At 59.6% G+C, this 13,244-nt stretch overlaps 2 protein-coding genes across 4 annotated transcripts in view; both read right to left on the bottom strand.

Moving 5' to 3' along the window:
* PITPNM1 (phosphatidylinositol transfer protein membrane associated 1) overlaps positions 1–3,397 on the bottom strand; it is a 28,152-nt gene extending 24,755 nt beyond the window's left edge. Inside the window, exons 1-3 of one of the 3 annotated variants that reach the window (XM_073346668.1) lie at positions 2,811–3,397; positions 628–720; positions 226–440 (exon numbers count right to left, since the gene is read on the bottom strand). In XM_073346668.1, the coding sequence (XP_073202769.1) occupies positions 226–440; positions 628–705 (293 nt within the window). In that variant the 5' untranslated portion in view covers positions 706–720; positions 2,811–3,397. Of the gene's footprint in view, positions 1–225; positions 455–627; positions 721–2,810 lie in introns of those variants that run through there. The other 2 variants (XM_073346667.1, XM_073346669.1) reach the window with 2 other exon arrangements.
* Positions 3,398–6,271: 2,874 nt separating this feature from the next.
* On the bottom strand, positions 6,272–13,012 carry CDK2AP2 (cyclin dependent kinase 2 associated protein 2). The gene is given in 5 exon segments (XM_073346666.1): positions 6,272–6,653; positions 7,628–7,760; positions 7,846–7,899; positions 7,901–7,947; positions 12,831–13,012. Coding segments are annotated over 5 exon segments (396 nt in total). The 5' UTR covers positions 12,925–13,012; the 3' UTR covers positions 6,272–6,585.
* Between the last annotated feature and the right edge of the window lie 232 nt (positions 13,013–13,244).

Here is a 13,244-nt window from a genome sequence, read left to right as displayed (position 1 = left end):
TGTCCCCTACTCTGTGCCGGTCCCCTGGCCCTGCAAGGGACTTTGGGGTGGCTCCAAGACGAGTGCTCCCAACCAACCACACAGCGGGGCAAGGGGACAGGGCAAGGAGGCAGCCCCCTGAACACTGCTACCAATGTTCCTCAGCTGCCTGCCCTCCACCCTGCATGCCACTCAGCTGGCCTCACACACCCTGTTGTTGTTCCCCCACCCCGCGCCATGCTGCACCTGGTGCGTGTGTAGGGATAGGCATTCCATGACTCCTCCTCCACCTGCAGGGCAGCCTTGGGCAGCAGGGCACGGAACCAGCTGGGGATGTGGGAGCCCACGTGGTAGATCTTGTGGGTGTACTGGCCGCTGCCTCCTGGGCCGTCACTGTAGGGCTGGTTGGCCAGGATCTCGACCCCGCTGCCCTCCCCGCTGGATTCCTCCCGGCTCTTCTTCTGGAGGGGAGACACTGACCCATTGGCTCCAACCTGGGCCCTGGAACCAGTCCCACCCCAACTGCCCCCCGGTGCCAACCCTCCCAGACAGACAGATCCAGTCCCTGCTGTCCACCCGGAGTCCACCCTGCACCCAGACAGACAGGCAGACCTCGCCCCGCACCCGCACACAGACCCCTCCCCTCACCTGGATCATATAGAGCTGGGCCACCTGGTACTCCTCGAGGCTCATGGGCAGCAGGATGTGATACTCCTTGATGAGCATGGTGACTGGCAGGGCCTGTGGACAGGGGCAAGGAGTTAGATCCCCACTGCCCCCCCTCACAGACCTCCGCCCCAGAGGGCCATCCCTGCCCCAACCCTCCTCCCTCCCTTCTGGCTGCTTGGCCCATAGGATGGGGGATGGGGACCAAGAAGCAAATCCCCATGTGACCTGCTTAAAAATCCATCCTGCCTGATGCGTTTCCATAGCGATGCGCAGGGAGGGGGGGGGCAACAGGCTGGGGGGCCATCTCCCCTCCACCCCCCTCTTCCCCACACACGCTGTCAGGTCCTCTTGTATCCACCCTGCCCAGCTCTGCACCATCAAGGAACAGGTCTGGACTCCTGGGTCCCAACCCAGGCAAGGTTGGGCCCCTGCCCAGTTCCAACCCCCAAACTAGCTGGATGCTACTGGCAGCCCAGGGCTGGTGGGGGGGCTGCTCCCGGAGCCAAGGGAACACAGCAGTGTGGGCACCGCAGCCCCATGGCCTTGGCCACCAAACCTCCCCACCCAGCCCCTGCCTGGGCCCAGTGCACCAACCCCCCTAAAAAAACCCTGCCTGGGGCACCAAACCTCCCCCCACCACACAACCCTTGCCTGGGTCCGGGGCCCCAAATCTTCCCCCCCACAGCTCCTGCCTGGGCCTAGGGCACCAAACTTCCCTCTGCACATTCCCCCCACCTGGAGCCGGGATACAAAACCTCCCCGCACAGCCCCTGCCTGGGCCCAGGACACCAAACCCCTCCCCCAGCCCCTGCCTGGGGAACCACCCCCACCCCCTCAAAAATCCCTGCCTGGGGCACCAAACCTCACACACACACCTCGTCTGGGTCCCCAAACCTTCCCCGCCCCCCTCAAACTCCTGCCTGGGGCACCAACCTCCCCACAACCCTCACCTGGGCCTGGGTCCCCAAACCTTCCCCCACAGCCCCTGCTTGAGGCACCAGACCTCCCTGCCCCAACTCCCACCTGGGCCTGGGGCACCAAACCTCACCCCTCCCCACAACTCCCACCTGGGCCCAGGACAGAAAACCTTCCCTCCCATGCGAACTCTTGCCTGGGCCATTAAATCTCCCCTCCCATAACCCTTGCCCCGGGCACCAATCTTCCCCCGCCCCCACAGCCCCTGCCTGGGCCTGGGCCACCAAATCTCCCCCACTCAGCCCCTTCATGACCCCGGGGCACCAAACCTCCTCCCCACACAGCCCACCTCTGCCTGGGCCGATAGCACCAAGCCTCCCACCCGGGCCACCAAACCTCCCCCCCCCACTCACTCCCCCTCCACCTGGGGCATTAAACCTCCCGCCCCACATTCCCCCTACCTGGGCTTGGGCACAAAACCTCCCCTCCATTCCACCCAGGCCACCAATCCTTCTCCCCCCAACAGCAAACATGTGGGTCTGGGATACCAACACCCTCCACCCAGCCTGAACCCCCCTTCCCAGTTTCACCACAGGCAGCTACTGACTAGAGCCCAGCAATGGGACACCCAGACTTTTCTTGGGGGACAATGCCCAGCCAGCTCCCCTAGAGGGGAAAGGCCCGGTGTCCCATTTGCTACCCCCTGAGCCAGCCAGGCCCTTGCCCTGGGGCTGGATCAGAGCCAGCAGCGCCTAGAGGGGAAAGGTCCCTGCCCCATCCCTCCACCCCCACCAGGTCAGGTCCCAGCCGGTGCCCCCTAGAGGGGAAAGGTCCCTGCCCCATCCCTCCACCCCCACCAGGTCAGGTCCCAGCCGGTGCCCCCTAGAGGGGAAAGGTCCCTGCCCCATCCCCCCGCCCCCAGATCAGGTTGCAGCCAGTGCACCCTAGAGGGGAAAGGTCCCTGCCCCACCCCACCCCCAGTCAAGTTGCAGCTGGCGCCCCCTAGAGGGGAAAGGTCCCTGCCCCATTCCCTGGGGTGAAGTCACAGCCAGCACCCCCTAGAGGGGAAAGGTCCCTGCCCCATCCCTGCCTCTGGTCAGGTTGCAGGCGCTGCCCCCTAGAGGGGAAAGGTCCCTGCCCCATGCCTCCCCCTTCCGATCATGTCGCAGTCGGCGCCCCCTGGAGGCCAAGGCACCGCGCTCCGCTCCCGCCCGGGTCGCAGCCGCCCCCTGGCGGTCCAGTCCCACCTGCTGGCGGCGCGGGCTGCTCTCACTGCACCCGCCGGGCCCTCGCCGTCCCGCGGCTGCTGCAGCGCGGCCCCCTCCGCGCCGCGCAGTGGAGCATCTCGCGGGGCTCGGCGGCTGCAGCCCGGCCGCTGCGCTCGGCTCGGCTCGGCTCGCTGCCTGCCCGCGTCACCGCCGGCCCCCACCTCCCTCCGGCGGCCGGCTCCGTGCGGGGGGAGCGAGGGGCGGGAGGAGCGGAGCGAGCGCGAGGGAGGGATCGAGGGGAGGGAGCCGTGCGGGGCGGGGACCGAGGGGAGGGCTGGGGGCGGAAGGAGGAAACCGTAGGGGCACGGGAGGGCAAGGCAGGGCGGGAACTGAGGGGCGGAAGGAAGGGGAGGGGAACGGGGGGAAGCGGAGGGCCAGGCTGGAGCGGGGCCGAGGAGGGAGCCGGGGGGGGCAGGGGGGGCTGTTCCAGGCTAAGTTGCTGGTGATGGAGCTGTCGCTGCTTCCCTGGCTGCCGGCTGGGCTGGATTCTGATTCTCCCTGTGAGGGGGAGGCTCGCTCAGCACCCAGGGGCCCAGAACAAGGGGGCAGGGGGACTCCCCCTCCCCACATTCCAAGCAGCCGACACGTGGGGCTCTTTAAGAAATCAACACGCTAGCCTCTCTGCCTGTGACATCACAGCTAGTTGCCATGGAAACAGCTGTGACATCAGAGGCCAATGACATCAAGCCCCAAAAGGGAATAAACTGCGGCGGGGAGAGAGCGGGAGTCGAGTGTGACTCACTTAAAGGGTCAGCTGTCATCCTTCACTCCGCAGCCAGGGACTGGCCCCACACTCTCAGCTCTGCCCGTACCCCTCAGTCCCGACCCACAGCCCCTGCGATCCTAACCCTTGGCTCCCCTACCATAGCTCTGCTATTGCCCCTCAAGCCTGACTCCCACCACTCGCTGCTGTTAGGCGTGTTGTGGCACACAGCCCCGCCCATTTCCTGCCTCAGTGCCACATGCCAGCTGCTTGCGGGGAAGGCTCAGGAGCAGTGATTGGGTAATTAGGCACCCTTGTGCCAGGGGTCAGTCCCAGCTGCAGAAGCAAAGCCCGCTCCCTGCGCCCAGGAATCTGGTGGCTCTAGCCCTCTGCAGCACCCAGACCCACCTGGGGTCTGGCTCAGTGGGACATGCTGGGTAGAGCTCTCAGGGTGAAGCAGGAGGCGATGAGGCTGCATGGCCAGCCCTGCAGGAGGAATGGGAACCCTTGTGGGCCTGGCACATTGAAGGTTTTCTCCACAGGACAGTTTAAAAGCTAGCATCTACCACAGACCCTCTGGATCTATGACACCAGGCATCAAGCCTGCCCACCCCCAGCTTCCTCCTGCCCAGCTCCAGCTCCGTGTGCCCATCACCAGTGCCCGGCTCAGACTCAGCCCAACATGTCTAGCACTGTTCAGCAGGAGCCCAGCAGAAACTGATTGGTGCTGGCTGCAACTCTTGCACTGGTATCACGGGTGCCATTCTCCATGCATCAGCCAGGACCCCCAACCCATCCCAGCCCCACCAGGTGTCACAGGCCTGGCAGATGGGTAGGTGGTAGGGGCCAGAACTTCTCAAAAAGCACACTCCCACCCCAAGAGCCTGGCTGTGGCCCAGACACTGGGCACAAAGGCTGGGAGTGTCCTATCATGCCCAGCATCCAGGAGAGGGCTGCAATGCACAGGCCATGGGCTGCTGGTACAGCACTTGATCCATTAACCAGAGCGGGAGCACACGTCTCACACACAGCTGCTGAGGAGCAATCGCTGGCAGAGATGCCAACCATCCACAAGCAAATCGACCCAAGCTCGTGTAGCTCAGCAGTTTCTGAGCTGGCCCTTGGTGCCACTGAATAGCTGAGCTCACAGCAGGCTGTCCCATACCTGGCACCAAATAAAAGGTATCTGGAAATGACAAAATTAGCTATTTGGGGGAGGGTTGGCAGGACCCCTTGACCGAAGGACCTCAGATTTTCCTCACAAAATCTACTCCAGTCCCTGCTGTGTTGCAGCAGTTTTCAAGACAATCTCCCTCTGTATAGGAATTTTAAGCGCTTTGATTATTAAAGTCAGCTCTTTATTGGGGTATGGAGTAAATAAAGTAATATTATTTACTCCTCATAACACAAGAATGAGGGGTCACCAAATGATAGGGAGCAGGTTTAAAAACAAAACAAAAGGAAGCATTTTTTCACACAATGCACAGTCAACCTGTGGAACTCTTTGCCAGAGGATGTTGTGAAGGCCAAGACTATAACAGGGTTCAAAAACTAACCAGATAAGTTCATGGAGGATAGGTCCATCAATGACTATTAGCCAGGATGGGCAGGGATGGTGTCACTAGCCTGTTAGCCAGAAGCTGGAAATAGTGACAGGGGATGTCACACTCTGGGGCACCTGGTATTGGAAGCCAGGACACTGGGCTAGATGGACCTTTGGTCTGACCCAGTATGGTCATTCTTACGAGGGGAGGCAATAGCTGAGAAACCCCTTTGAGCAGATGATGGTGGCTGGCACTTCAAACTACTGTTGGCCTGAACATGGAAGCATACACTTTGTACAAAGCATTTCATTTTTCCATCAAAATGAGTCCCACCTTTGGAGGCCCTTGCCAGAGTCCTAGAGGAAGGAACCACCAGGCAGATATGGTCTAACCTGAATATCACAGGCCACCAGCATCGCCCAGCCTTGCTCAAACAACCCCAAATTTGGACCAATACCCTACCCCAGGCTTCCACAGGCACAGCAAGATTCAAACCAATCCAGGTACGAACATGGATTCTAGAGCTCTTATAAGTATCGGCTGTTATCCTGTGTGTGAGCCTAACTCTTCGCTGTAGTGGCCCTGCCACCCCACCCCAACCCCCTCCAGTAACAGCGGTGTGTCCCCCCTCCACTCCACTGGAACATGCCCTTGATCCAGGATTCTAACCCTGCAGGGCTCCAAGGGTGAGGCCAGGCTGAGTGCTGGACCCAGTCATACTGCCAGCTGACTGGTCATGCTGAGTCAGTAGGATGCTTGGCTAAGACAGTGGGGAGGCAGTGCCAGGCCACTGCACAGGCAGAACACACTTGGAAGGCAGGGGGTTGAGCAGGGCAGGTGTGACTAGAGTAGGGCCAGCACAGCCCAGCCCAGGTGCAATCCCAGCACCACCATGCTGCTTTCCCATCAGCCACGGTGACTAAGCCATATGCCCCAGGCACACTCCCAACCACCAGCTGGGGAGTGTAGCAGGTGGCATGGCGCCGCATGATGCAGTTCCAGGCTCCAGGTGCTGAGGGCTCTCTCCAGCTAGCCCAGGGAATACAGCATCCTGCCCCTGGTGCAAGGCTGCCTCCCTCCTGTGAGCTGCTGCTGCTTCTAAGGCCCTGGGAGGCCCCAGGAACCTGCTGTGGGAGGGACCCACTCCTTCCTCGTCACTGGGGGCAGCACAAACCACAAGGGCCAGAGGCAGGTCAGAATCCCAATGCTTTCTTTTATTGAGTTATAAAAACAAACATGTTATAAAGATGCGAGAAAAGCCGCTGGCTCCTCTCCCTGGAGATCTCTGCAGCATGGTCCAAGCGCCAGCTTCCCCAGCGCTGACTGCCGGCAACAGCTGCACTCCAGCAGGACCCGCTCCAGATCCTCGGCTGATGAATGCTGAAAGGTCCGTGTGGGGTATGGCAGAGCCGGGTCTCAGGTGGGAAGGTCCGTGGGAGGGCAGATCTCCAGGTTCTCAGATCCTCATTGGTGGGAAGGTCCATGGGGTGGGGCAGGGCAGCAGCTGTTACGTACGGGCATTGCGCTCTGTCTCTGCCAGACACTCTCTCACCAGCGCCCGGGCGTGGATAATGCCTGGAAGGGGAAAACCCAAGGGAGCCTCAGACCTGCCGAATGGCCTCCGAACCCAGCCCAGCAGGGCACAGTGCCAGGGCCACACCTAGGCCACTGCAGGGATCCAAGCACTTTTGGAGCTCTAGGAGGTCTGGCACCAGCTCATAGCCAGGAGCAGAATGCCCACAAGCAGAGCTGAAAGGGTAGCATCAGCCTTGTGGGAGAGGCACCAGCCAGCCCTCTGACCCCCCTGTCCAGGAAAGAGAGTGGATCCTGACTCCTCAGGCTCCACTCACATGGCACTGAGCCATCGGCACTGCAGGCACTGGCAGGGAGCTGTAGCTTTAAGTGGCTGCATGGGGGCACTCTCAGCTTTAGCCTGTGAGGGATGTTTCTCCTCTTTGCCTCCCTGTTGGGCAGGGATAGAGGGGACCTTACACTGGGCAGAGGGGTGAACTCCTCCTTCCCATCCGGGAACTAGCTGCCCCACAGCCCCTCACCCCAGTATCTGCCATTGCACCCGACAGCAATGCCACTGCCAGGAAACAACGCGAACAGAGCAATTGTCTTCATGGGGTTCGGCAAGAACTGCCACTGAGACGCCTGGGGCAGCCCCTGCCCCCTCCCAGGGACTGGTTCAGGCTCACTGCAGTTTCAGGCAGCGTCGGTCACACCCAGGGCAGCTCCCGACCCCCAGCACCAGCAACGGGCTCAGACTCAGGCAGCGTTGCTGTGTCAGTCATGCCCAGGGCAGCTTCCTCGCTCCGCACGACCCACCAATGGGCCCAGGCTCTCTGCAGCCTCAGTCAGCCTCACTGCACTGATCACATCTGGGGCAGCTCCTCCTCTCTCCCCCAGCAATTGGCTTAGGCTCTCTGAAGACTCAGGCTGCAACAGTCACACCCGAAGTAACTCAGGCTCTCAGCAGATGGCTCAGACTCTGTGCACAGTCACTGAGTCAGTCACACCCAGACTGACCCCCCAGGGCCTCGTACCTCGTTTCAGCCGCTCCATGGCACTCTTGCTACCTGCATAGGTGGGTCGAATCTCTTTGCCCATCTCCTCAATGACTGAGAGTAGGTCAGTGTACGTGCTCTGGGAGCCCTGGGAACCTGGTGGCTTCATGGCCTGCAAGGGGCAGAGAGAGCATGAGAGAGCCAGCCCTCCCCAGGCCATGCTGGAGCAGGCAGCAGAGGTGGGGGCAGCAGCTCACCTGCACGTAGCCCATGGACGGGGGGCCAAAGTCGTTGAAGAGGGGCCGGAAGGGGGGCAGAGGCTCCAGGGACAGATCCAGATGGCGATGGGACACTCGTGGCTGAAAGAGATGAGAAAGGAGAGGGGAGGTCACCTAGGTAATAGCAGCCCTGTTCCTGCCCCAGTGCCCTGTGGCCAGCACCATCCAGCACACAGGCCCCTCCCAACCCTGCTGTGGGCTGCAGTGACGCTAGAGGCTATCCCGCTCACAGCACATGGTGTTCCTTCCCCCTGCTGTGCGGAGTGGGTGAGGGAGTGGATTGGATCTGCTGGGCTTCGGTTGGGGCAGGGCTCTAGCCCTGGTGCTGTTCAGTGATCTCTGGCCTGTGCCATTCGCTGTCACCACAAACCGGAGGGAAGAATCTGCTGCTTCCTCCCTTTGCTTCAATGTCCCCTGTAGTTCCCCCCGATCTATCGCCACCTGCCTATATAATAACACCCAGGCTGTGCCTCACTGCTAGAGCTACAGGACACGCCCCACCAACCCCTACAAGCTTGTCTAGCTGGGCTCCTACACTGGCACCGTCAGCATGGTAACCAGGGCTTCTGCAGGGACTGCCTTGCCTCTGACAACAATCAGGGACTAGTACAGGCCCATGGCCTGAGAAGCACCACCACCACGCAGCCCATCCCCCTTCCTTTGGGCTCAATGCAGCCTGTGACACTATGGCTCTTCCCTGTGGTGCTCCCGCCCCATGGAGGGCTCAGTTCCACTCTCAGCCCTCGCCACCTTCCTGGGGCCGAGAGGCTGGGCACAGGGCTGGGAGGAGACCAGGGCTCTCGCCCGCTCGTTGTGCAATCCTACTTGCCCGCTGTGCCATGGGCAGAGTGCCACTGACTGAGCTCTGCCAGGTGCTGGGAGCATTAACCCTAGCTCACAGCAGCACCACAGGCTTCTCTCCCCACACCCTCCGCTGGCCTTGGCCACAGGAGCTGACAGGTTTAGCTCAGCTTCCTGCAACCAAGTGTTGCAAAGGAACAAAAGCCTATCTTGAGCAAGAGCTGCCTCCGCCCCACAACCCCATCTCCACACTGCCCCTCCTACTCCCAGCCTGCACTTGCTCCACTGTCCATAACCTGGGCATCGTCCGTGACGCTTAATTCTCTCCTTCCCCAGCCTTGGGTCTGTAGCTCAGCCCACCACCCCAGTGCTGCCTCCCCAAGTCCCTGCTCTAGCATGCTGCAGCTGCCTTCCTCTGGGCACAAAGCAGCATGGGTATCTCCATGCATGCAGCTCACTTGCCTTCCCTCCAGATCCCAACAAGTCACCCTGCTCTCCAGAGGCTTCTCAACACCACTCCAGCCTCCCTCACTGGCCTGCTGTCTCACTCAGACCTTCCACGTCTAGCCTCCTGCATAGCACAGGCCAGGGAACCCACCCAGCCCAGCTATCTCCTGCCTTCCCTGCTTCCTCCACTTGGCTGGCATCAGCTCCTCACAAAAGAATCAATGTCAGAGCTTCCCGCACGTCCTCCCTCATCTGCTTCACCAACTTCTCTCTCACTTCAAGTCTCAGCTACAAGCATCTCTCCATTTGCCTCAAGTCACCTGCAGTATCAATCCTGGCTTAGAGAACTCCTTGTTGGACCAGAGAAGTGGGAGACTCCTGGGTCCCTCATGCAATGGTTTGGCATAAAATATCTTTGTCTCATGTCAATGTCTGTCATACAGCTGGGAGAAAAGTCCAGATGTTTAAACCTGCTGACTAAGGTCTTGTTTACACAGGGTGGTATTGCAGAATAGCTGTTCCATGTGTGGATGCTCTTACTCCAAATCAGTTTAATCCACTTCCCATGTGGTTTAAACTAACTCAAAACAAGGCACTCTTGTTCTGGAATAAAAGCATTCACACATGCAGTTAATCAGGAAGAGTTAATCCACTTTTGATTCATATGCCAGCTTCTTCCAGGTTGACTCTCTCGTGTAGACACGGTCTAAGCTTCCCTTCCAAGCTCCACAAATGAGGATTCACTTTTTTGGTGAGGTTACAAGCCTATGGACTGTCCCAGGGGTCAGAGAGTCTTACAGGAGAAAAATGGAAGACAAGATCTGAATATCTAACATGAGTCACACAAGCAGATCAAACCACTACCACAGTACAGCTTTCTTTACACATCACACACATTGGCAGAAAAAGCCAATACCCCTCCTCCCCCCAGCTGTGACATTTCCTGATTTTTGCATGCTTAAAATATGAAGCATCTACTTCAAAGGAAGGTGCAAGATACTCTGCAGCAGCAGTTATGGGAGAGCCTGCCCCATGGCAGAGAGAATATTAAATAATAAGAACTGGTTCTGGCTGGATGAAAGGAATCCCCTGTTAGATATCTGATCCTTTTCTGTATCCAGCTAAGGTCTTGGCCTCGGTGATATCCTAGGGCAGTGAGTTCAACAAGCTAATTGTGTAAAAAAGTATTTCCCTTTACCATAGATTCCTGGAGTTAAAAGCAGTGAGCCTGATGTGCCACATTCCAATGGCATCGAATGCCCTTGTTCCTTGCATTACGACAAGGAAAATACACAGTTCTGCTCTACAGTCTCTAGGAGTCCATTCAGTGTTTTGTATCCTTTTGTCAAATCCCCTCTCTGCCAAGCTGAGCTATCCCAACCTCCTTCCAGGGCTGAGAGTTTCTTGTCACTCATCTCTGAAGCCCCTCCAATTCTGAAGTGACCAGTATTGCACATCATCTCCAAGGGAGGATGCCCCGCTGATTTACAGAAGGGCATGCCGAGGATTTCAGTAGTATTCCCCAGCCCATTCCTCAGGCAAACACAGCGCTGCATTTGCCTTTCTCACAGTTGTTGCACAGCAAGCAGAGGAATCACAGAGTGGTACACAGCAGTGCTGTGAGTGGTGATGGTTAATTTACAGCCCAGTAAAGTGGACGGTGAGTTCAGATTAGTCCCTTCAATGTGCATTACTAAGCATCTGTCCCTCTGGAATCCCACCTACCATGGTGCTGCTTTCTTCTCATACCGTGATTAGGTCCCTCAGAAGTGCCCTATCAGCATGAGTTTCCCACTCCAGGAACAGAATTGACACTTCTAATGGAGTTTATCACCAGCTACAAATGCAGCTTTTCTGCATTTAGCCTCCTAATTCCTTAGGAGGGAGTGTACAAGATTGCAGAGTTAACTGATCTGAAGTCAGGAACGCCCAAGTCCCAGCTGCATGCACTACCCTGTCACCCGTAGGCAGCATTATGATAACAAGTCAGACTTCACAATCCGAGGTTATTTCTCAAACAACAAGGTGCTCTTCCAGCTCAGAGGCTACAAAGCAGCATCTGCTACAGACAAGCAGGCTCTCCAAGTCACTGAATGGAAGAAGACACAGCAATCAGCTGAATGACCCACACAGCCAAGAAGAGCAGTGGGGACAGGCCAGCTCACTTCACTGCCAAGGGATGGCCCCTTCCTCTGAGCTGCACTCCAGGAAGGCCATCTTGTGGTTTGAAAAGCAAATGCCTGGCCTGGTGCACAGCTCTCATGGCAGGCTGGTCCAGGGGAAAAAGCACTGAAGTGGGTGTCAGGTTTGAGTTCCACTCCTTGCTATGCCATAGACTCTGGAGAAGCAAACTCCCCCCACCTCCCAGTCCCCCATTTGTAAGATAGGGGCACCTGTACTTTACTTTCTTAATAATGTGCTCTGAGGCCTCAGATTGAGAAGTGTTACCTAGGAGCTGAGCTGACAGATCACGGTGAGAGAAGAATACACAGTGTCAAAGCTCAAAGGCAGCAGAGACAAACCTGCCAGTGACCACATTAGCTTCTCTGATGCACAGTGCCCACGCATCTACCCAAGGGGAAGTGGAAAAAGTTCAGTGTAATACTGAAGAAACAGTGTGAGCCACAAGCAGCCTGTGCCAATGGCGCAGGGCAGGGGAAGGCCTGCGGGTGACAGAGCCATGGTACTGTCTGGCAGGGGGGGAAAAATCAGGATGTTGATGTGGACCAAAGTTACTGTGAAGGGGCTCTGGCCAGGGGGGCCCCCAGCAGGTGGTGCCTCGGCCTTGGAGATTTGGTTCAGGGGCTGGGAAGCCAGGTAGGGCTGTCGAGGGCGGGGATAGTCCTGTGCATGGGTCTGTCAATGGCAAGTGGGGGGGGGGGGGGTCAGTTGGGGAGCTGGGTTCCTGGGGGAAGGAGGAAGATCTACAATAAAGTTACTCGTGGGGGGGGGTAAGGCTGGGAGGGGGCTGGTCCCCAGGGGGTTCCTTGGCAAGGGGAGGGCTGTTCTCTGCAGGGGTTAGTCTCTCAACTGGTGAAGGGAACAAGGTCAGACATAAGGGGAGCAGACTTCCAGGTTGGGGGGGGGGTTGGTTTTTCACTGGTGCGTGGTGGAAATCACTGGCTCCCCATGGGGGAGGGAAAAAGGTCCCTGCTCCCAGGAGAGGGGCTGTTCTGGGGGGAAGTAACTTGTGGGGGGGGGGTCGCTCCCAGGGGAAGGGCTGTTCTGTGGAAGAGTCATGAGGGGGAGAGAAGGGGTGCTCCGGGGGAGGGACTCAGGGGGTGGGGTCGCTTCCAGGGCCAGAGGCTGTTCCGGGGGGGGGGAGTCACTCGGGGAGGGGGGATCACTACTCTGAGATAGCGGGGCAGGGGTGTTTCTCGGGGAGGGTGGGGGTCGTTCCCGGGATCCAGGCTGCTCTGGGGGGTGGTCACTTCCAGGGTAGGGGCTGTTCTGCGGGGGGTGGGGGTCGCTCCCAGGGGAGAGGCTGTTCCAGGGTGAGTCACTCGGGGAGCGGGGTCACTCCTGGGGGGTCCCTCTCTCCCTCACCGGCGGGCGGGGCACTGGGGGCGGGTGCCGGGGGCAGTCGCTCGCGGGGGAGGGGCTGTTCGGGGGGGGGGGGGGGAGTCGCTCGGCAGGGGGGTCGCTCGGGCAGGGGGGGGTCGCTCCCGGGGGAGGCGCTGTTCCGGGGAGGTGGGGGGGGTCCCTCTCTTGCTCACCGGCGGGCGGGGCCCCGGGGGCGGGGCTGGCGCTGCTGCTGGTGCCGGCTGCTCCGGAGCTGGCGGGGGCGGGCGCGATGGGCTTGTAGGACATCCCCGAGTCCCCTCCCTGACGCGGCGCGCGACTCCTGGGCGCTGATTGGCTGCGGCTCCGGCGCGGGGCGCCTCGGTTCCCGGGCTAGCGGGAGGATCCCGCACGCTGCCGCTGATTGGCCGGCTGGCGAGGCTCCTCGCGCCGATTGGCCGGCCCTGCTCACCCCTCGCGGTTGATTGGCCGCAGCCTCACCGTCCCGCTGGGTCCCGACGCCGCTCTCGGCTCTGTCCTCACGCTGAGTGGGTGGGCGCGCGGCCCCTTCCCGGCCCCTCGAGCGCGCGCGCTCTGGCGCTCACCCGTCCTGCTCGCGGCCCGTCCCC

Source organism: Lepidochelys kempii, chromosome 6, assembly GCF_965140265.1.
Source record: "Lepidochelys kempii isolate rLepKem1 chromosome 6, rLepKem1.hap2, whole genome shotgun sequence".
In the NCBI taxonomy this organism is placed as follows: Eukaryota; Metazoa; Chordata; order Testudines; family Cheloniidae; genus Lepidochelys; species Lepidochelys kempii.
This window is presented reverse-complemented; position numbering and strand designations above follow the sequence as displayed.